Source organism: Tachypleus tridentatus, chromosome 2 (assembly GCF_004210375.1).
Source record: "Tachypleus tridentatus isolate NWPU-2018 chromosome 2, ASM421037v1, whole genome shotgun sequence".
Lineage (NCBI taxonomy): Eukaryota > Metazoa > Arthropoda > Merostomata > Xiphosura > Limulidae > Tachypleus > Tachypleus tridentatus.
The window spans coordinates 92998284-93022117 of NC_134826.1; the positions used below are offsets into that span (position 1 = coordinate 92998284).

At 31.7% G+C, this 23834-nt stretch overlaps 1 protein-coding gene across 12 annotated transcripts in view; it reads left to right on the plus strand.

Annotated features, from left to right (window-relative positions):
* sel (canopy family protein seele) overlaps nucleotides 1-23834 on the plus strand; it is an 81069-nt gene that overhangs the window by 41764 nt on the left and 15471 nt on the right. For 9 of the 12 annotated variants that reach the window (XM_076489478.1, XM_076489480.1, XM_076489482.1 and 6 more), the window contains exons 4-5: nucleotides 971-1165; nucleotides 3937-4045. In XM_076489478.1, the coding sequence (XP_076345593.1) occupies nucleotides 971-1165; nucleotides 3937-4045 (304 nt within the window). Of the gene's footprint in view, nucleotides 1-970; nucleotides 1166-3936; nucleotides 4046-17856; nucleotides 17925-18033; nucleotides 18054-18782; nucleotides 18818-23834 lie in introns of those variants that run through there. The other 3 variants (XM_076489483.1, XM_076489484.1, XM_076489479.1) reach the window with 3 other exon arrangements.

The window sequence follows — 23834 nt, forward strand, 5'->3', positions numbered from 1 at the left end:
TTTTGTATTTGTTCTAAATAACCACTAGACTTTGTATTGATTCTGCTATGTGCTTATCAGTGTGTATCATTGTGAAATATTACTTCCTTCGGTTGCTATTCCAGATTTCCAAAGCTGTATGCACACTGAGATTTTGTGTGAGTGTAGTGATGGTTATAGGTGTTTCATTTTCAGATTTTTCCTTCAGTTATTATTTCACTACATTTGATGCATACTTGAGATCAGTGTCTTCTGAAAATTAATCTTTCCTCAATATATGTTCATAAGAAAGTAACATAATTGAAAAAAATATGGTTATTCTTGTCAACTGTTAAAGGGCTGTCAATTTTGTGTAGATTTTGAAAATCAGTGACTGAGATAAAGCCCACACTTGTATTGATCCTTCATCTTACTTTATTATAGTTAATTGGTGTTGTCATTGAGACTACTCTCTGCCATGAAACAAATTATTGATGATTGTTGCCTATTTGAATTGGGATTAATCTATAATTGGCATCCTCCATCAGCTTTGAGTAGCTATGCCTTTATGGAGGCCACTTCATGTCAGTGGTTACTTAACTGTTCTGGAGTTTTCATTCACACTTGTACTTAAGTAATAAAACACTTTATGCTGATGCAGTAATATTAATTAGTCAACAACAATTTATAAGCATAATGTATTTTATTTTTAATGAAACATACTGTATGTTTTAACAGAGCATTGGTCTGCTTTCTTCAGGTGCCAAATAACCAACATATTCCATCATAGTGGGATGCAGCTGTGCAGTCAATTAACAATGAATGAAATTTATTTGCAAGAAATTACTTATAGCCACGTTTTAGTCAGTAGTATTGTCTAGTATGAACTTTATCAATTTACTTTAAACATATAATAGAGATAAATATAAATTTGTATTTATAAAATGATTTTTACTGTGGCATGCTCAACTTTACAGAAGTTTTTCAAAGTAAATAGGTTTTTTTTTAAAAGGTACCATATGTAGCATCTGAAACTCATCTTCATGAACTCTTTGATGGTTTGTGTGAAAAATTTGATGATTATGCACAAGCAACACATAAAGAAACCAAAGAACTAGCCTTGCTGAACCTTTCAGAACAGATTGCTTTGCTTAGTAACTATAATATTGTTCCTGATCCTGATTTAAACAAGAGTTTAAAGACTGCTGTAAGTATAACCATTTTTGAATAACTGTTCAGTTGTGATTGAACACACTTTTTGTTTATAGTTACAGAAATACATTTTGAAAATAGAAAATATAATTTTTCATAATCAGTTCCATATCATGATACGAGGAACGGAAAATTAAAATGATAGGAGGAAGAAAGCTGTTATTTTTTTTCAGCTCTTAATTTTGAAAACCTTTCACTTCAGTACTCATAGCAAAAGTGTCGTTTAAAACATTTTTCAAGTGCAGAAATATAAGTGACAGAGTATATCCAGTATTCATCAAATGAAGCTGTTAGGAGGGTAGCTAAAAATTAGTTTGTTATTTATATATATATATATATATATGTGTGTGTGTGCCAGTTGACAAAGATAATTGTATGCACTTCTCAGGAAAAGTGTAGGAACAAAAATAGATAAATATGCATCTAAACATGAATAATTGCAGTAAGGTGTTAAGGTTAGGGTTGTTTTTAATCCAAAATGCACAGGTTGAGATTAAAGTGTGCATGCTTCAGTCTTGTAGAGAGTAACACGGAACATAGTATAATGATAGTTATCAACTCTCATTGTACTCTGCATCATTGATTTTGTAACAGTTTGTGTTAGAGTGGAGAAAGTACCAGACATAGTGTATATAAGTACTGCAAAAGCATTCAGTATGCATTCAGGAAGTTGAATAAATTATGCAAATACAACTTGTACACTTTTTGATGGGAAATGTATCTTTTATGCATCAGATGAACATCAACTTGCAAACTGAATTGTAAGAACCTAATTAAGACTTACTTTATCAATTTGAAACATAATTTTAATATAAATACTATATTAGAATATCTGATTTTTTGAGTACAACAAATTTGTACTTTCCATTTAAAACTTGCAACTTTCAAAAAGATATGCTTCATAAACTCAGAAACTTGGTAGTCAGTGGTACTTGTTCAGTGCCTGGTCAGTCCAACAAACTAACTAGGTGCACATTCAGTTAAATACAAATGTATTTTAAAAGATCTTGTGTTCCACAAACATCTATGTATGTTTGAAAGTTTTTGAAAATATTTTATGCATGAACTTGAAATCTATCTGTGGTAAGTTTGTATTTCAAAATTATCTGAAGCACCAGTATATTATTAATTTATAATTATTATAGTTTACATGATACTAATTGGATATAGTTTATTTAATTTTTTTTTTCAAAATTGTTTAAAACATAGGGACTTGTCATTTTACACTTAAAACTACCTTCATAGTATTTTTATTTATTGGTCAGTAACAAATGTGAATCAATGTTTTATTCTTCCAGATACTCGGAATTCAGAAGAACTAGCTTAGAACAAATGAGCTTGTGCTCTTTATTGTGTGTTTGTTTTCAGTTTCAGTTCCTCAGATCACATATGTTTTCTTATCAAAAATAAAACTAATTGATGAATTTGTATTCCAAAAGTGTTACCAAATATCACTGTTAATCTTTCAATAACTTGACTCTTTAAACCATATTTTTTGCACATTCTGCTGGAATTATTTCCATGTTTTTCTAATACTTACTTCTATACCTTATATATGCTGATCTAATTATAAAAGGTCATTAATAACATGATTTGGATTAGTCTTCAGCCAAAGAGGCAAATGTTATTGGATGCTGTCACTATCTGATGAGTAAAACACAATTTTCACCCAGATACTTGAAGCATCTGTTTGGGTTTAAGAAGTAAAATCTAATTGGTGCAATTTTGGAAAGAAAGTACAAGATTTGTGTGGGTCCATGAATGATGAAAAAGTTGCTTACTTTTTGGAAAGATTTTAAAGTATTTAATATTCCCTCAATTATTAAATTTGCAATTATTAAAAATATCTTGAAGCTAAAATGAATTTCTAGTTGCTCTTAGGAAAATACTATTTTTTGATTTTTTTTTCAACTATCAAACCCTGTCAATGTATTTTTATCAAGAGATTCATGATTAATCATATCATTTCAATATAAAAAAGACAGTTATAAATATAGTACGTGAAATAGCCAACAGATTGTATGTATTAATTATGAAAGAATGTTATACATAGTTGGTCCTTGTAAAACCATGGAAGTGTTTTGTAATTTACTACAAACGATTTTTGCATTATCTTTTTATGCAACAGATTTTCAAATTCTATTATCACCTGGAGCTAATATCATTAGGATTTTAACTATATTATTTATGCTCACCTCACAACAAGCCAGTTTCTTAGCATCAAACTCATTATGCTGAGTGAGTCTGTTCTAGTTAAAATGCATATTTAATTGTAAAACCAGTACTCTTTTGTTTGTGCACTTTGGAAATAAATATGGGCATATGGGTAATAGATTTAATGCTTTAGTCAGCAACAGTGTACAACAGAAAATATTTTAAGTGAAATTGAAATTCTAGCAATGCTTTCATATAATTTATTTATACCCAAAGCTTTTTTTTTATTCCCTACATCATACACCATCAAACACAGATCTTAGCTGTGTGACAAAATAGCTTACACTTTGAAAACTTGTAACTTATTTATATACAAGAATTATTAAAAACAGTTTACATAAGGTATTAGTAAAATGAAATTTATATTTTACTGAATAACATGTTTAGATAGTGTGTTCCTGATTGTCATTTATTCTTGCATGAATAACTAAAAATGAAAGTCAACTGAAGCAAGATTAACTGTTCTATATGACATGTTTTCAAAGAAATGCTGCTATAAAAAGATAATTCATAAAACATATTACTATAATTCTGGTTTAATATTTATTTTAGTGTGAAAGTATTATTGGAGATTTTGAAGATGACTTAATGATGTTGCTACACAAAGTGTCAAAGCCAGACAGCTTCAAAATGAAAATTAATTTCTGTAGAAAGGTTACAGGTGGGTTTTACTCTTGTTATTTGACATTTCACATTCTACATATTTTAACACGACATTTTCTAGACTCTGCATTTAAAATTTTATATCTAACATTTGCATGACTGCTTTTAACTTTTGTAAAATGCTTATGCACTTTACTGTGTATGCATGGTATTCAAAAGCTTTGATTTTAAATATTTAAAAATGGCTGGTATGAGTTGAGAAAATTTTATGTAGAGGAGCGAACAACGTTTTGACCTTCTTCAGTCATCGTCAGGTTCACAAAGAAAGAAAGAGGTAACTGACTGATAGCTAACCACATGTTTGAAGGCAGTTGTGTAATTGAGTGTAGGAATGTAGAGGGCATGCTTAGATGTTTGATAATATTTATTAATATAGGTATAAAGGTGTTCATTTGTATTGATTTATTTTGGGCTTGAGTTGTATATGTAAGGCTTCTTTAATTTTGTGTTTGTTTATGTTTGTTTTTTTATTTAATATTTTGGTGTATTTTATGGTTATGTTGTGTTTATTTGATTTGCAGTGTTCGAAAATGTGTGAAGGTGACTTTTTGTGTTCTTTGAATCTGGTTTCCTCCACAAACCGTAGAAAACATTATACGCACACACCTTAGACATAAAGCAAAATTAACTAATAAAAGTAAATATATCCCACGAATTAAAAAATCACAAAACCATATACTGCTGCATACCATATATTCTCGACATCAGCAGAAAAATAACCAACATTTGGCAAAAACTAGTAACAAAATATGGTATTCCAGTTAATACCAAATTTATTTAAAAACCAGACACAACACTAAAGTCCATACTATGTAAAGCTACCCTGATAGACACAACACCAACGTTATTTATAAAATACAATGTGTTAACTGCCACGACTTCTGTATTGGAAAAACAAGTAGAAAAATGGAAACCAGATTCAAAGAACACAAAAAGTCATCTTCACACATTTTTGAACACTGCAATTTAAATAAACACAACATAACCATAGAAAACACCCAAATACTAAATAAAGAAACAAACAAACAAATGCAAAATTGAAGAAGCCTTACTTATACAACAACTGAAGCCCAAAATAAACCAATACAAAGGAACACCTTTATACCTATATTAATAAATATAATCAAACATCTAAGCATGCCTTCTACATTCCTACACTCAATTACACAACCCCCTTTAAACATGTCAGCTATTGGTCAGTTACCTCTTTCTTTCTTTGTGAACCTGACGATGACTGAAAACGGTCAAAACGCTGTTCGCTCCTCTACATAAAATTTTCTCAACCCATACCAGCCCTTTTTATATATATATTTTTTCTGCAAGTGAGTTTTCTCATCATCACAGTTTAGATTTTGTTGGCAACAGAACAGGTTTCCTTTGCATGCAGTACGGGAATTCTTATGATGTATTGATCATAATGTGGTATAGAAAATATATACAGGCTATGTTATAAAGTTTGAGTTGACATCTAATGATGGAACTAAACAAACTTAGTATTAAGAAGCTCATCCAGATACTCAATAAATTCTTTTAATTTCAGAATTAAAACATTGTTGTGTGATATTTAACTATGTTTATAATTAAAAACATTCAACCCTGCAAAAAGTTGCGCTATAGGAGTTAAAATCTTATGAAGAATTGTTATTAACCCCTTAGCTGCTGAATGCGCCATATGGTGCGACTATAAACTGACAAGCAATTGTGGAACATGCCATATGGTGCAATTGTAAACTGACAAGCAATTACAGAACACACAATATGGTGTGCTTTTATTTCTTTCGAGTAACAGCCTGCAGAGTGTACCCAGTTGATTACTGTGCTGTTGTATTCAACACAAAAACTGCAGCTGAGGGGTTAAGAGGAAAATGTGTTTTCTTTTGTGGTCAGTTGACAGTTTGGTTCTTTTTCTTGTAGAACTTTTTTTATGTGAAATTGAATTCTATTGCAGATAATTTCAAAAACTTATTTAAGAAAATTCACTTTGTAATTAGCCTTATAAAGTACTAAATTAATCTTATTTGGATCATAGGTGACTTTTCTGAAACTTTATTGTATGTACATGTTGTTCAAAAAGCTTGGATTGGTACTGTCAGTACATCAGGATAGATATTCTTCAAATGTAGTATGAGATCTTCTTAATGACGAGAAACCCACTTGAAATAAAAATGTATCTCACAATGGCTGGTGTGGATATTAACACTTTTATTGATAAACAGAAAACAATGTTTTGACCTTCCTTAGTCATCTTCAGGTTAACAAACCTGAATCTTTGTTAACCTTATCAATAAAAATGTTAATACTCATACTAGCTGTTCTGAGGTTCATTAGTATGAGATCTGTTCTGTACCTGTTGATCAGATTTTTCGACTGTGAAACCCTACTTTTGTCCCATTTGTTTCATCCTTTTACTTTCACTGTCTATCAAAAATAGTGTATTTTCTCATCAATCTATTCTGTTGTTGCCCACCTTGTAGTTTTCCTGTTCTCTTTATTTGACTGAGGATTTCTGGTTTCTTCCTTAGTAGGTTATAGAGCAACCTTCTTGAATGCCTTTACACTTTTTTTCTATGGTTTTGTCTTTTTCTCTGTTGTTTTTTCTACCATGTTTCACTTCCATAAAAGAACAACACCTTTTGTATGTACCTTCATGTAAATTGACCCTCATAAAAACTTGCATTTGAAATTAACTTTGTTCTTTTCCTCAGCACTGTTATGAATGGACATTTCTCAAAGTTTAAGCTTTGTTCAGTCTAGTGAGATTTGTGCTGACTTTATTCCACTGTTAATTATCATTTATTCTATTATTATTGAATTCAATTTCAACATACTTCACCTTTCAGTTACCATATACTAAAAACAAATTAAAGATCATAATAAATACTTTTTTTCAAGAACCATCTAAGGCACCTATGGAGATGGAAGATTCCTGGACATATCACTCAGAATCAAATTAGACTGCATAACATTCTGTTGTAGGTTTAAGAATGTACATACCCGATCAGTTGCATGTCCTGGAGTAGACTGTAGCTGTGATAACAATCAAGTGATATTTAATATAGTCTAATTTATTTTGAGGTCCTGGTTGTTTCTATTTCCTCAAAATAAATTAGACTATAACCTGTTGTGAGCTAATCAAGAGCTAAAGAACTGATAAACAGTTGCAGTGAAAAACAATTCCGAATTCCACTAACATTGGAGGATGAAAGCTCCATATTTGAGAGACTTAAGAAAGCATTGATTGACACAGGCAAACAATAATTCTAACTAAGAAGCATGAAAAAAGAACAAGTTGAGTTACAAAAGAGATTCTGAAACTTATGGAAAAACAAAAGTTGCTGAACAAACTAATGTATCAAAATATGATCAACTGAATAGAACAATGAGACACAAGTGCACTGAAGCAAAGGAAAAGTGGCTGAATGATGACTGCACTAAAATTGATCAAACAAACTGAACCACCAGAATAAACTTAGGAATAAGAAGCATTACAGGTAAATAAAATTCATGCTCCTCAAGTGGCTCATTAAAGCAAAAGATGGCATTATTATTTTAGAGAAAGAGAAAATCTTAGATAGATGGATAGAATACATAAATGATCATCTTTTAAAGATGAATGATGTGAAAAACCAAAAATTTAAAGAGACATGGAAGAGTTGAAAATTCTCCAGTCAGGGTTGAGGACAGCAGTGAATAAATTAAAAGAAATAAAACAACTGGACAGATGACATTAGAAGAGTTTGACATTTTCCAACTTACTAAATGAAATGTATGAAAGTGGTGAAATTTTAACTGACTTGTGTAAGGGAATTTTCATTGCACTGCCCAAGAAAACAGGTGCAGTTGAATGTGAGCTGCATCGAATAATAAGCCTCACTAATCATATTAGCAAAGTAATCTGGATGATAATCATGATAAAAGCAAGGAAATGGATAAAACCTTAAATTGGAAAACTTTGTGGTCTGATAGGAGATAAAGGCACTGGAAATGGAATAATAATGCTAAAAACACTCAGAATGAGCAATTCAATTACAAAATCTTTGTGTGTATTGTTGATCATTTAGAAGCTTTTGTTGAGGTAAAACATGAAAAAGTTTTGAAATGTTACAAAATTCAGACATGGATGGGAAACATCTTCAAATATTAGAAATATAGAAGGTAAAATAAGTGAATATACCAAGATATAATGATGAGTTAGGCAGAGATATGTTCAACCTGTACAATAAAATGATACTTTGAAGTACAAAACATTAATGGGGTCATGGTTTGGGGGGAAAATGTAAACTTTTAAGATGTGCAGATGATATTGCACTTATTGGTATGAAAAAAGATAACAGTTCTAATGGAAAGTATGAGAAAACTGCAAGAAGATTGAGTGTGTGGATCATAAAGGATGAGGAAATACTAGAATGTAGATTAACTATTGAGAATGAAACAATCAAGCAGGAAAATAAATATAAATATCTTGGAAACTAAATATCATCAGATGGAAAATGTGATCACAAATTCAAAAGGTGAATAAGAATGGCAAAGAAGCATTTCTAAAGATAAATACAATATTCATCAACAAATGCTGACAATTAAAACACAGTTTAGAGTTCTTCAATGCTATGTTCATCCAGTCCTTGTTAATGGTTCTAAATGTTAGACAGTATTACTGACAACGAAGAAATGCATTGATGCAGTTGGTATGTGGTTCCTAAGGTGATCGCTTAAAATATTATGGAACACAAATACAAATAAATGAGTCCTTTTATCTCAGACCATGACAAAATGAATGTTGTGGGAAAAATGTAAAAAGAAACAACAGTTTTATAGGAGATGCTATGAGAAAAGAAGAGATTGAAAATATTATTATGACATGAAAAATTCCATACAAGAAAGTAAAGGAAGACAAAGGCATATGTTGCTATCAACATTTGCCGTAGAAGCATGCTCACCAATGCCCTAGATGGGCATAGTACCTCGAGAGTGAGAAAGAGAATGAGTGATATTAAAAAAAAGTTGAGTTCATAATGAATTCTCAAGTGGTGGTGATTATGACCTATTCCCAAAGTTTTGGTGAGGTAGCTAACACTGGCCTTACTTTATCTGTGGTCTGCTGGAGTATCATTGACTGTGAAATACATTACTGTTACTAATTAACTTGTTGTTGGTTTGTTAATGTGTTTACTGCCTCATTTCCCTGTCACTACATTGGAGGTGTCTCTATCTCTTTCTGAACCTCATCATGAGAATGATTATTTGACTGACTTTTTCCACTTCCTGGGCTCCTAATAGATTCCATTTTATATATAGAAGCCAATGTTGTTTCACCAAATCTCTTGTTGTATTTATCATATTTATTTTTTATTTTCTCTTTCACTGATATACTTTGATTCTTCCTGCTTCTTACTGAATGCTTTTCATGCTGAGGATTATTTGATTTTCTTCCTCCTTCAAACGTATGTAAAACATGCTGGTGTGTTTCTTTATCAGCTTTGTTCACATTCTCAAATGTGTTGTTCTCATTGCCCCCAGAATTCCTTTGCCACATCTTATGTGAATCCCTGGAGTCCATCTTAACTGTGGGGACTTGATCCCACGTGAACATAATTAAGTTTTTTCTACTCCTCCTCTTTGTTATAAATCCTCTCTTCATTTTCACTCTGAAGGCCTGAACCATGGTCTTGATAATTTTTGGGGAGATATACAGTTTGTACTTTTCAGTTCCTTGACAAGGTTTGTATGTTCTGCTTTATTCCTATTTCCATGGCTTACCTATTGTAGGGACCTACTGTAATGTGATGCTCTTTTCTCTGCTGTTATCTTTCCAATTTTCTCCCCTATGACCTCCATCTGGCTCTTTTTTTCTTGCTTTGAAGTATTTAGGGGTATTCTTAATACCTTGTAGATTCAGGCCAAGGCTGTCTGACACCAGTTCTTCCTCTCCTTGTTGTCTTCTTTCTCCCAGCCTCATGTTACATGTTCTGTTAGTGACTAACTTCTTTTCTATCCAGTTGGTTCAGGCTTAATGGTCACTTGTATATTTATGTTTTTAGATCTTTGGATCCTATTTGCAGCCATCTGATGAATCATTTGACTTTTTAAACAAATTTATTCTCATTATTTTTCAATTTTTCATAAATTCTTCCTCTATCTTTTTTTCCTGTTTGTTTTCCTCCTCCTTTCAGACTTCTCTATCTTCTGCATTTTGACACTGAAATGTAAGATCTTCTGGACAAGAGAGTCATCAAGAGGTAGGTCTTTTTGCCTCTCTCTAGGGTTTTCTGCAATGCTTGGCTTTCCTTGGAGTTTATCAATTATTGATATGTTGGAGCTCTTAGTCACCTTGATTCTTGCCTTTCCTGTACTTCTTGTGTGAAAGGTTTTGTTTTGCTTGTGAATTATGCCATCTCTTAAATTTTATCATTTTGGGCTTCTACACTGGATTTTGAGTGAACAAAGGAATTTATTCCATGATCTGTATCTTCTCAAAATGCAGCTGTGTTCTCTTATCAGTCCAAGGACTTGTCTGGGTAGCTGGATTTTGTCAACACTATAATCAGCATTCCACTGTTGCTTCCACTTCTGGATCTTCATCCCTTCACCAGTTCATTTTGTATTGGTTGAGAAGTATTTAAGGACAACTCTATGGCCTCAGGCATTTGGTTTCATGAGGATCACACTTTTGACATCAATGTTCTGGAACTTTTGGTTGCCCATTGAGCATGTTCCTGTTTCATACCTTGAGTTGGTTATGATCCACTCTGACAATTCTGTAGTTGCTTCCAATGTCAATAGTCAAGGACATTTGCTTCTGCATCTTGGACTTTCTGTTTTGAGACCACTCACATCAGGTTTGTTTAACTGATTATGTTCCAAGGGACATGAACTTGGTGGCATATCATCTCTTTCAATTGGACAGGAGTTTTCCTATGGATTGGTCATTCCACCCTCAGGTCTTTTGTTGGATCTGTTCTCATTTGGGTATGCCATTGATCAATATTTGCAATGCTCATTCCAATCCTAAACTTTGCCGTTTCTGGTCCCCAGCATGCATGTCACCCAGCTGATCTGGCTGTGGATGCCCACAGCCAGGACTGCTGTTGTCTTGTTTTATATGTGTATCACTTGATGTAGTCTCATAGATTGCTTCTTTACCTGAGAGTGTCATCTTTTAGTTTCCACACGTGAGATTTGTCTGGCTACTTGCTCATCATTCACATTTTTTTCCAACCATGAAGTCCTTCTTTTTTCTCATTTGTGTTTCCTTCATTCAATTTCCTTCTACTTACTCTTGGCTGTCAATAACAGTATCATGTTTTTTGCTGCTGATCTGTCTGTCATCTTCTGTTACTTGCATTTTGGCCTTCTTTCCATTGTTCTTTGACTGTTGATTATTTTTCTACAACAGCAGATTGTTGGGTAACCGTTTCTTCTGCCATTAAACATTTTTTGCTATGGTTGTGTCTTTTTCTTTTCTTCTGTTTTTTCCATCTTGCTTATTCTTTCCATTTTACATTCCTTTGTATTTTAGGCCATAATGAAACTTTAACTGTATGATTACAGGTAGTCTGTTGGGTATAGCTTGTAGGAAAATGATACACAGTTGAACAATACTTATGATAACTTTAAGCTTTCATGACATATCTTTATGAACTTGTTAAGATTTTGTTTATGGTTACATGTATTTTGTAAATAAAGAACAAGATTATTTTAATTAAATATTTCTACAGGAAATTTATTTATTGTAGTTATTTGCATTTCCTCTTTATTGTGCAAGTGCATTGTGATTTCTGTTAAATATAAAAATCTCTCTCTACACCGTATAGTTTCCAAATTTCAATTGCATAATTTCTTGAACCCCCTAGATGAATTTTGAAAAAAATTTTTTTTGGTAAATGTTTATATTTTATTTTTTACTTTCTCTACCACAATACTCACTGTAGTTATTATCACTGGTGTATAGTACAATATGTTTCAATTAAGAAATAGAGAAATCTGCATATCTTTTTTTTATTTTTTTGCTGAATAATCCTAAAAGATCTTTTCATTATAGTCTTCTTACATATCTTTATGGTTTCATGTATAGTTTATTTTTAATGTTTTATCTTATTTTCATGACTTCTTGTACTCATTATTATTCTTGACAAGTCAACAGGGTTCTGTGGGCATAATTATTTTATCATTAGTAGAGATACTTTAGCCTTCAGCAAAATGTTCTTATAGTCACGTACTTTTAACCTTCATTGCAACTCACATATGGAAGAGACAGTCAAATTAATTTTCATAGATTTTTATATAAGCATTTTAAAGTACCAATAAATTATTACCGTATTTTCCACCTAATAAGCCAAATTTCTGGCCCTAAATTTTGGACCTGATTTTTGGGGGTTGGCTTATTGGCCGATCACTCCTTTCCGAAATTTCTTCTTCTTAGGAAATGTTTTTCTTTTGAAAATTACCATAGGCGGTAATTTTGTCCCATCAGCAAAGCACGTTAAGACTACAGTGAAACGTTGTTTCTGGAATTTCATTGGTTACCTAATTACAGTGAGTGAAGCCAATAACGAATGACATATTGATTCCATCTCTGTCTCAATACGACACGTTCTGCTTTACTACAGAACGCCAATGATCACACACAACATGCATGCTGATGCTGAAACATAGACTAAGAAATCATTTTGAAGAAACTTGTCACTTCTTAAAAATGGCTTCGGCTTATTGGGCGGTAATAAGCAAAAACCCTCATTTTCAGAGCTGAAAATTGGCCTCGGCTTATTCGGCAGATTCGCTTATTAACCGGAAAATACGGTAATTGCTAGATGGATGCCACAAAAAACATTTTAATTTATTTGCTTTTCTAACTAAGCTGTATCAAGGTCTAAAAAATTTCTTTTTTTGTACTATTATCTTGATTATTAGACTTCCAACTCCAAAAGTATAATGATGTTCTCTGTATCAATAATTTAGGAAAACTGAGAGTGTTATGTAGTTCCAAAAGAGCACTTTTGATTGCTTATGAGCATGTATATCAGATAAAAAGAAGTTGGCTTTGAAATCCATTTTTAAGTTAAAAGATGGGCATAGTATTTGTCAGGAGACAGTAGAACTTGATTCCTGTGGCAGGGAAAGATTTACCCTAAGATATTTGAAAGAAGGCATAGAAACGTAGTGTGTGTGAAGAAATACTAAAGCTACAGAGATGAAAAGACGAACTTGTGCTTCACATGATAATAAAACTGAAGTTTAAGAAATTTATTAAAGGTTTCTTTTGAAATAAATTAAAATTTGGATAATATAAAACTTTTAATTATGATGTATATTTCATTGGCATGCATTGATGGTAAAGCTGCTAAATTAAATTTTTAATGTAATCCAGTAAAACCTTCTGATGTGCAGAAGGGGGTACATGTACATTCCTATAAGCATAGAATTAACAGACTTTGAGCCTCATATATGCTATACCATTTTTCTCTATATACCTATTTCTTTCTCCTTTTTGATTGTTGTTGTGGAACTTTATGCTTTGACTGCCATTAATAATGGTTTCAAAGAACATTTTTAACTTTGTTTTGTGTCCAAGGAGGGAGGTTGTTACTTCTCTCCCATTTCTGTTTTGTCAGTCTCATCCTTATTGATCCTGATTGTCTTTTGTGTTCAGTTCAAATTATCAGTTATTTGACAAGCACAACTCTATTTTGGAATTCTTACAATGTTTTTATTCTTCCATGGGACCTCTCTTCTTCCAGAGTTATCATCTCCCCTACACTCATTGTATGAGATTTTCCAGGCTTTAATGTGGATTTACATTCAACACCTTCATTTCCCCATTACCTTCACCATTTGGCAGTTTTATCTCTCTTAAAATATAGCTTACCTACAAGAGACATTCTCTACTCTACTCATTATTTGATGAGTAAGTATATTTCATGCTTCCTACTCTTATTCAATTTATTTCTTGAAATCCATTCATTGTATGGTGTTATCTCGTGGTATACTTATTTCCCACACTTACATCAAATTGGGAGTAAGGAAAAGTGTTAAACCCATTTGCCACAAGTCCTAAAGTGTCCTCTTTTGAAATGGAGTTTTCTGAAACACTGCTATGGTAGTATAAGTATGGCTTGCATATGTTAGCTTTTCAAAATAGGTGTTGCAGTAAACTAATGCTCTTTCTTCATTAAATGATCTTTGCATCAGTTAGGTCCAGTTGTGTCTGAACACCTCTTCAGTGTCTTTTCTTAATGAATCTATCCTTTCTTAGTCATCAAATAGAACATGGGAGACCCTCATCAATTACCAGTTCCTAGCCACTTGTCAACTTGGAAAGTTCCTCACAGGTTGTACAGTCCCTCGAGAGAGAGACCAAATGAGCAGAACTATGCAATAGGATGTAGGGTAGGAAGTGTGCAACTCATTTTTTTTCTTTTATTTTTAATATGTCAATTTACCAGTGGTTTGGCCACAGAAGAAGTGAACATTCCATCTTCCTGTAATGTGCAGTAAGTGAATCATACAAAAGCTGTAAAGCTTGATAATTGCTCAACTTACACTGAATCTCATGTCTAACTAAGCAGTTGTGTTCTAATGCATGGTTGTTCATTCATTTTTCTGCCTATTCCTGTGACACATTGACTTTGCTTTCATATTTTCCTACTTCCATTAGGGTGAAAAGTATATCCTGTATGAAATTGATGCAATCTTCCACAATTCCTGCTTTTTTAGTAAGCATCCACTATATGGTATCACACACACAACAGGCTTTCATCTTTAGTTGTCATTTCTGAAGGGAGCTTCTATTGGGTTTTGCAATTGCACTGGCTTTTCCTCTGCTCTAGCTATTATGTGCAGAAAGATCCTTATCTTATGTTGTTTTGGAAGTTATCATCTTCCTTACCTGAAAATGTCTACTAGATATTTCTCTGCACACCTTTCCATTCTTCTTCTCCCTACCAGTGCACGTTATTCTTGCTTCATATAAGAATGATTGGAGATGTGTTATCTTCCTATTAGTGGAGGGTTATTGATTACATCACTCAGTAGTACAGTTTATATTATAATGTGTCTTAGGTGGAACATAGTTCAAGGCTATGGGCATGAGCAAAATCTCGTAAGAGAATGTGCAAGAAGTAACTATTGTGTATAGAAAGGTAAGTATTTATCAGAAATACATTTTCAGGTTAAAAAAGTTAACTTTGAATGTTGTCAAACTGTAAAGTTGTTATTTTAGTATATTGTAAATAGATTGGAGTTGTACACTTAAGTTTTATTACAACAGGTACAGCTAAGCATAAAGTTGTGACATTAGGCTTAATTCAAGATTATTTGGCATTTTTCTAGTTTTAAGGTAACTATTAATATTGAGTTAAAGGATAATAAAACTGTTTTATATTAGACTGAAATAAAGAGTTTTTTACTAATGTTAGCTAAGCAAGAAGGAGAATTTGTTAAATTTAAAATATTAAATTACTGTTTCTGGTAGTTTTTTAAACCTAGTAAGAAAAAGGGTATTAGTAAATTATTTAAATTAGCATTTAATTGTGTGTATCTAGAAATGTTATGTATGTCGTAGTTGTGGTACTGATGTTGGCAATTAATGGTATAAGCATTGGTTAATAGAGGATTTGATGGTATATTTATTTGTGCTTTAATAGTATTTAATCGACAGTTTGACTTAGCAAATGAAATGTGACTTTAGCTATAAGTTAATTTTATTCTGTTAGTGGATCTCATTCTTGATCCTTGGTTGAGCAAAGTTGTTCTATGTCCCCACATAATTCCAGGAGCAAGTAGAATGTACAGTTCCCAAATGGCTGGGCATTGAGGATGAATGTTCATAATTCCAGATTGGATGAATTCTGTTTCCTTTGATTGAGCAAAGCAAACTTGATTCCATCATTCTGAGCTTGGGATGTTGTTTTTTGGACATATTTCAGGTAGAGGAAAAGATTTCTCCCCTTTGTTGTTGCTTAATCTTTTGTTGTGATTCAAGTATCTTGGAATGCATTACTTAATGGCTACAGTTTTGTATCCACTCACAAGTGTATATATACAGGGGGTGGACAAAAAAGTGGACTCCCCTTGAAAATGTTGTTAATATGTTATATCTTTTACTAGATAACAGAAAAATGTGTAAAACTATATGTTTTTAGAACACACTAATTTTAGGAAGAGCCACTTTTTTTTTTTTTAGTCCACCCCCTGTGTATAGATAAAACACTTTGGTCCAATTGATCTTACCACCAACATGGAATATATACAGATCATGAACTTATAATTCCAGTCCTGAACACTAAAACTTCAGCTAACTTGTTGGAGCTTGGCCTATAGTGATGATAAATCATGTACAATTGCATTCACATATATTCTATTCCACATCTGATACAGGAACTCAGTTGTGAGTGAAAAGCATAAATGTTCTGAATGTAGTGTGGTTACCTCACAAGGGTGGCAATCTTCTGTTGGCATAAGCATAATCTATGCAGACACTTTGTATGGATAGTACTGTCACTGGCCCCTTCACCTTTTCAATGAAGGATTCTAGCTATGAGTAATAGTAGAGGCATGTACATTTTGGAGGTTAACATTTTCCTAAATTGAAAATTTACTTCCAATAATACTTAGCTCCTTTCACACTCTCCCACCCTGGGATTGGGCTAATCTTGGAAATAAAAAATAACTTGTCTGAATAATGTACTTATATACAGTATCAAGATAGAGGATGCATTGATTTGGAGAGTATCATGAGTTAAATATTGTCAAGTGTATTTGAGTAGAGTAGAAAATACTGGAGCAAGCAAGAAAAAAATCAGACCAATACTTAGATGGAAGAAACTCTAGAGGTTGAATAATAGCTATAAGTGTGAGAAGAGATAGGTGTAACTGGAAATAAATTTTTAAGTTTGGAAAATGTTTACTTTTGAGAATGGATCTGCCATTATTCAGAGCCTGATCTCAGACAACAGTGTTAATGTGTGTTAAGGTTTTGTATGTGAATTTCTTGATTTGATTATTGACATTTAGAGTGCCAATACCATCACAATATTAAATTTTAAGACCTTGATTTTGGAAGCCTCACTAGATCTGGTGTCTACTACTAGATAAGGTAACTAGTTTGTCACTTTTGTTCAGACCATTTGGCTGATAGTGTCTTTTCTGTTAGAAGTATTTGCTTGGCATTATGTGTTATGAAACAGAATTAACTCGCATAGTTTTGACATAGCAGTCATTAATATGCCATGCGTGGCCATCATATTCATTAAGAGTAGCTAGGTAGGTCACCTAATCCTATTATCAAAGACATCCTTTATTGAGTATGTGTTAAGGTTTTATTGGCTTGTGTTCAAAATTTTATCAAACTAATTTTTGTTTCTTATATTAATTAGAATGGCATAAAATATTAGCTAATAATCCATATTTTGTCAGTATATAAGATTTATATTCTTAATTTTACAAGGCAATATTTTAAAAATCCTGAATTTACCCTTGTGTGACAGATTTTTCTCTATACATCTTCTCTATTTTATTCCATCACCCCTCTAATAAGTATGAAGTTAAATTGATCAAGCAAACCTGAATTTTTATATTCTGCAATTTAATGCAGTTACAGAGCTATCAAATAGAAAATTAGACCCATTTTGCCATACCCACCTATCACATCTTCTCTTTTAGGGTTTATTAATAGTTTTCTCTTACATATAATTCTATATTATCCATAACCAACAGATGGCTAAGCTTTTCATGTATCAAATGATATATTATATATGTTGTTTTCTGAATGGAGAATTGTAAATTTCACTGTTAATATAAGCTTTGTTTCCATAGGAAAGATAATAACTGACAAGGATGAATCTGTAATGGCTATGGCTCATAGCTAGAAACCCAGAAAAACTGTGAGGGCTAGGGCAAATTGTCTATTTTTTTGCATATTATTATTATTTCATGTTCTTTTGTGAATTATTTGATTACATGTAAATTATTTAGTGTATTTACTACCATTAGTGTGAAACAAGTAGGGTTAAGTGTCATCAACTGTCAACAAAAAAAAAAAAGAAACTTGAGTAAGTACTGTATTTCTTGTTTTTCATGTTTATTATTTATTTATTTGTTATAAAACTAACTAAAATTTTAGGTAAAATAAGTAATAATGTGATAAAATTATTCATTAAGCATGCACTTGAGCAGTTTCTGGGTAAAGTAGTTTGATAGCATCACATCTCCATGTTTCTCAAGTGATTTACAATTTATAACTGCATGAATAGTAGTTAGACAGTTCAAAGGGCAATAAAACAATAAAATTTAATTAGAAATAGATGTATACTATTACAATTTTATATTTGCTTTGAATAAATGAACATAGTTTTATGTTACAGTCTGAAATTATTCTTGAAGACTTTTAACACTCTTGTTGTGAAAACTGAACATTCATTAAATATAATATCACTAAATAAATTAAATGATAACCATGAAGCTAAACAGTCTTGTATACCCAACCGGGTATAAAGGATAAATCAAAAGAAACAAATTATAAATATGAAAGTGTTAATCGACTGCATTGATGGGAGACTTGGAGTATTATAAAAAATCAAGGGAAATAGACAAATAGGAAATTGCAAAATCAAAAAGTGTAAATATAAAAAACAAATTAGCTGAAAATTTAAAAATTAAGAATTACTTCATTACAACAAAGGTAAAAGTAAATGTTAGGATGGAAGTTGACTTCAATTAAGACAGCTTTATTTTTCTAACAGAATACTGGCCTTTGGAATGAGTTGCATTCAAGTGGGGTAGATGGAGTTTATCGGAAAACACGATAAATATTTGAATGATAAGATCTGTGTTTAAATATTTTACCACTTATATTAGTAGATAGGATAGACCAAAATGGTCCCTTGTTATTTCTTAATGTAATGTTATGCTGTAAAACTCAGTTTTGAAAATAGGTTAAGCTACAGAAATTTTCTTCTATGATAAGACTGAGCAAACTTATTTAGGTTTTGTAAGTATTGTAGGCAATGGCAAAATATTCCAGTGGCTCCAACCCTTATTTATTAAATTTTATTGTAAAGTTTGTATTATTCAAATAATTCATACAAGTAAAATAATTCATTATGTATAGGAAAGAAATTCTATTTTTCACATATAAAATGATCTCAAGCAAGAATATTTTTAGTGAAATATCATATTTAACCTGACAAAAGTAATGGTATTTTTCACATCTCACAGATAAATTCTTGTTAGTTCTTGCCATGAGTGTGTGACTTACAGACAGGAGTGGTGATGATACAATTAACAAATTAAAGTATTAAAATAAATGTTAATTTTTTTTTCTTAACTGACTTGACCATCTGACACCAAAGTGACCATTGGAGTTCTCATACCATAACTATTAATATGTTTGTTATCTTCATGAAATTTTTCAATCTTATAATGAACATCACAAGTCTTTTGTAGATGAAAAATTAGTCTTTTGAATTAAGTATATTTACAATAAATTTATTCTTGAATATATAGAGTCAAAGTGTTGAATGCTTTCATTGGTAAGTGATTTTTATATTAAGGTTAAAAATAGTTTTCATCTGAAAATTGCCAAGTTTTGTTTGTATAATCTTGTAGTATGATATTCATGAGTTAAGTATTTATACTACAACTTTTGATGCAGCATGTGTACCTTCATAATGTTTGGTAGACTTTTAGTAAAGATTACAAGTCTTTAGTACATAAAAAATCAGATTTTTTTTGTATCAGATATATTTACTAAAGATTTGATTGTGAAAATATTAAGTCTATTTTGTTACTAGTCCTAGGGGAAGTGAATTTAAAATTTATGACTGGATATTATTTGTATAATTTCTAAAACCTGCTAAATACATTTCAGAGGTTGTTTTCACTAAATCTTTATATTTTGACCATTTTTTTTCACTACATAAATATTTAGTCTAAATAGGTTAAATCTCTTGACATAATACATTTATGTATGTTTATTATTTTTATTATATTGACTTTCCCTCATGCCTGGCTAACATTACAGAAGTTCCACTGATGCAGAGCACATGCACTCATGTTACCCTATCAAAGGATATAAAACTGACCTTTACATAGTGACATGTCTTGGCCGGGTTTTTAGTGTAAAATGTGGTTATATTTCAGTTATATTACATTATATATGTATAAACATTATTACTATTTACAAATAATTTCTTAAAGTTGTTATATATCTTAAAACAAAGAATAGTAAATAAAGAAGTATAGTTATGACCTCTGTACTTGGATGTTACTTGTAGGTTGCTAAGCCTTTTAAAATATTGCACATGGTGGGTGTGAAATGAAATATTTTTTAGATTTAACACATACATTTGAAATAATTAAAAATCATAAATTACTGCATCAATACCATATAATCTCACTCTAATTTATCAAACTTTAGTAACTAAGCTGTATTTTAGTTTAAAATAAAATAAAATTTTGAGCTGACTAAAGACTAAACTTATCAGCTTAAAATCTTGGATCGAAAGAATGTGTTGATATCATAATATTTCACTGGAGAGATATTCTGAGCTTTTAATTGGCTATTCATGACATTGACAGAAGTATATGCACATAAAGCATTTTTAAAAATTGAAAGAGGTGGGCAGGGCCATTGTATGTCTTTTGGAACATGAGTGATATCTTGTCAAACAGAAAGAAAGGAGGCTCTTATTTTACATTCCAGCTTGTCAGGTTAAGTAATTTGAGTTCATAATTCATATGAAACTATAAACTTTGTATGTAGGCATAAGAAACATAATTTTAACCAATGTTCTTTTGATATTTACTTTTAAATTAAAAATTAATATATAATGCTAAAATTGTAAGTATAATCTGTAATTTGATATCAAACTTATTGACATAAATTCATAATATAGTTCAATAAAATTTTCAATGCAAGTGAATAGATGTGACTTGTGACCCATTGTAATAGGGTTAATAAATTTGACAAACTTCATACCTCTTATAAAAGATAAAAGGTTGAAAAATATGAAATAAAGTTAGTAGTATTTTTCTGTCCTTTATAATCGTAACCAAGAAATTCTGAAGTATTTCTCCTTAGAGTTTCTACTTCTAACCTTTTCACAATTTATTTTATATATATATTTTTATTTTACTGTTAGCAGCTGAAGTTGAAACTTCAGATAATAAAGTAATGGGTTATCACTCCTGTCATTAGATAATTTATGTGACACAATAATATGACATTATCAATAGCAAATAAGTTCTTGCAGTGCAATTACTATAACTTTCAGAGTTTATTGTAATCCTAGCTTCAAGAGCACAGTGGGAGCAGATTTGTTGGCTTTTATTTTTATTGTACAGTGATTCTAAAGAGAATTGTCTAAGATGAGAAAAGTATGAGAAAGTATTTTGAATAGGTCTCTTTACATTGTGTAAGCCAATCCAATACATTTGATATGTATCTGAATGTTAGTTATCCTCCCATGGTGGTTAGAATTTAGCAGTGTAGGTGTACAAATTGTATAAGTGTTTATGAACATGTATACATACTATAACTATTTATTCATAATTGCTTAACTTGCAGTTATTGTTCTCAAAACAGAAAATAATAAAAGAAAATATAGAAAGCAATGATTTCTAGTACTTATGATGCAACAAATTTTATTTGTATTTGCACTTGCAAAGTCTCACTGCAAGCCTTGTTTATTCTCTAAAGTGAAGAGGAAAGACAAATTAATTTTTGTAGATTTCAAAGATGCATTTTAGAAAATTCAAAAATTCATTAAATTACTGTATTGGTACACATAAAACCATTGTAATTTAGCAAGCTAAGCTGTATGTGTTAAAAAATTAATTTCAGTTTGGAGTAATGACTTACTCAAAATTCTTTAAAATTTCCAGTCATATACATGTTTTTCCTTTGCAGTCAGTGATAAACCACTGTCATACTTGCAGAGTTTGAAATGTGCTCTTTCTGTCAGTTATAAACATGTACTTAAGAGAAGTAGATGTGAGTAGACATGATATTTCTAAAGAAAGAAGTAATGGGCAAGGCTACCATTGTAGGTTTGCAAAATATATTGTTCTCTCAACAAATCAAAGTGGTGGAATGTTCTTATTTGATATTATAGTTTGTATACATGTGAAGTACAATTTGTAGTTTGTAAGGGTTCATACACAGCATTGTTTGGACCAACTACAGTCAAGTGTTAGCATGCCCCATCCACTTTGCCTGTCAAACTGCCATGTTTTGGCAAAGCATAACTTCTTGTATGCATATTTAGATTCTCAGCAACTGGATTCTCTCTATGAGGTTAGAATTTGGAAGCTAATGTTCATGCAGGTCTCTGTGCTTTCAGACCCTGAATCTCCTTTACTAAGCTCACAGTCATCACATGGTGGTCTTAGCTTGTCATGTTCGTGACACCTTAAATTTGTTTCTAAATCAATTATCTTGATCCAAAAAACTCTCCCATCCCTCAATCTACATGTCTTTTGGTGGGTGTGTTCTCAGCTTGGGACACCTTATATTGATGTCTTTATCATCCACTGGAATAACAGACTTCCATCCTTTTGGTCTCCCATTCCGTGCCCACTAAATCTTGGGGTAGGTGCATTTAGTCAAGATTGGACAGGCCTTCACATCTGTGTCTACCCTCCTAATTCACTCCTTCCTATAGTTCTGTCCATAATCAAAACCACTCCATGTCTAGTCCTCCTGGAGGCTCTTTTTTTTAGTTGATGCAATCTTGGTTCTCACAGCTCTAACCTTTACATCTGCAATGCAACCTCCCATGCTCTTACCTCTGTGAAGATCCATACTTCGTCAACTTTGGTATAACAATGTTTATCCAGACATTACCATCCTCCTTATGCGCATATGGCTTTTTTTGTGTACTTTGTTTCAGCCCATGCACTGACTCAACATGTTGCCTTTTCCCTTTCTCAGTCCATAAGATCTTCTATGTCAATTTAATCAAGCCAAAAATCTACCTTCTGTCTTTGTTCTCTTTGTCTTGGTTTCTTTTCTTCATGTTCATCCTCTCTTCATCTTTTTCAATTCTTCATTTGATTGTTTCACAAAGGCTTGTCTGTGTCTAGCTATTAGATGGCCTTGCCAAACATCTTCTATTTCTCCAAGTTTCATAAGGGTTTGCCTTCCCCTGTTATTTCCCTTTTTTTCTGCTTCTTTTGTGTCATACATTCTCTGCATTCCTTTGAATTACATGAATGGAATGTCACTGCCCATCCTTCCTTTGAATCTCCCCATTGTATTTTTGTGGATGTTGTTGACCTGATAGTTATGTCATTAATGTTAATGGAATCCTCTGCCATTCGTTTTATGTTATTCTATATCCAGACCTCTCCTTCCACCTTAAAACTTCTGCTTCACACATTTTTTTTTTAACTTTCATCTCACATTTTTACTCTTCTTATCCCAGTTTTTTCCAGAAAGAGACAACAGGAACTTCAGGAAATATTTGTTTAAAGTGATCATTCAGTTGTAAGAGAAGTTATATATTAAAAAACTGCCTTTTTTTGTGAATTTTATTCCATGGAACTCTCCTGTTTCTTATGATCTAGCTCCTGTCTCAGTTACTTGTTGGTTTTGTCAACTCTTTAAATTAATATATTTAGACTTATCTGTGGAAGGTTGCTATCTCCACAGTGCTTCTTCTCATTAAATTCATCATATCACTATGTCTTTGGCTGCTTGGTTTAGCCATATATTGGAAGAAATCATTCAAGCTGGAAAATGGTCTACTCCAATATCTTTGTAATTCATCTGCACAATTTAGCTGTATCTCTCT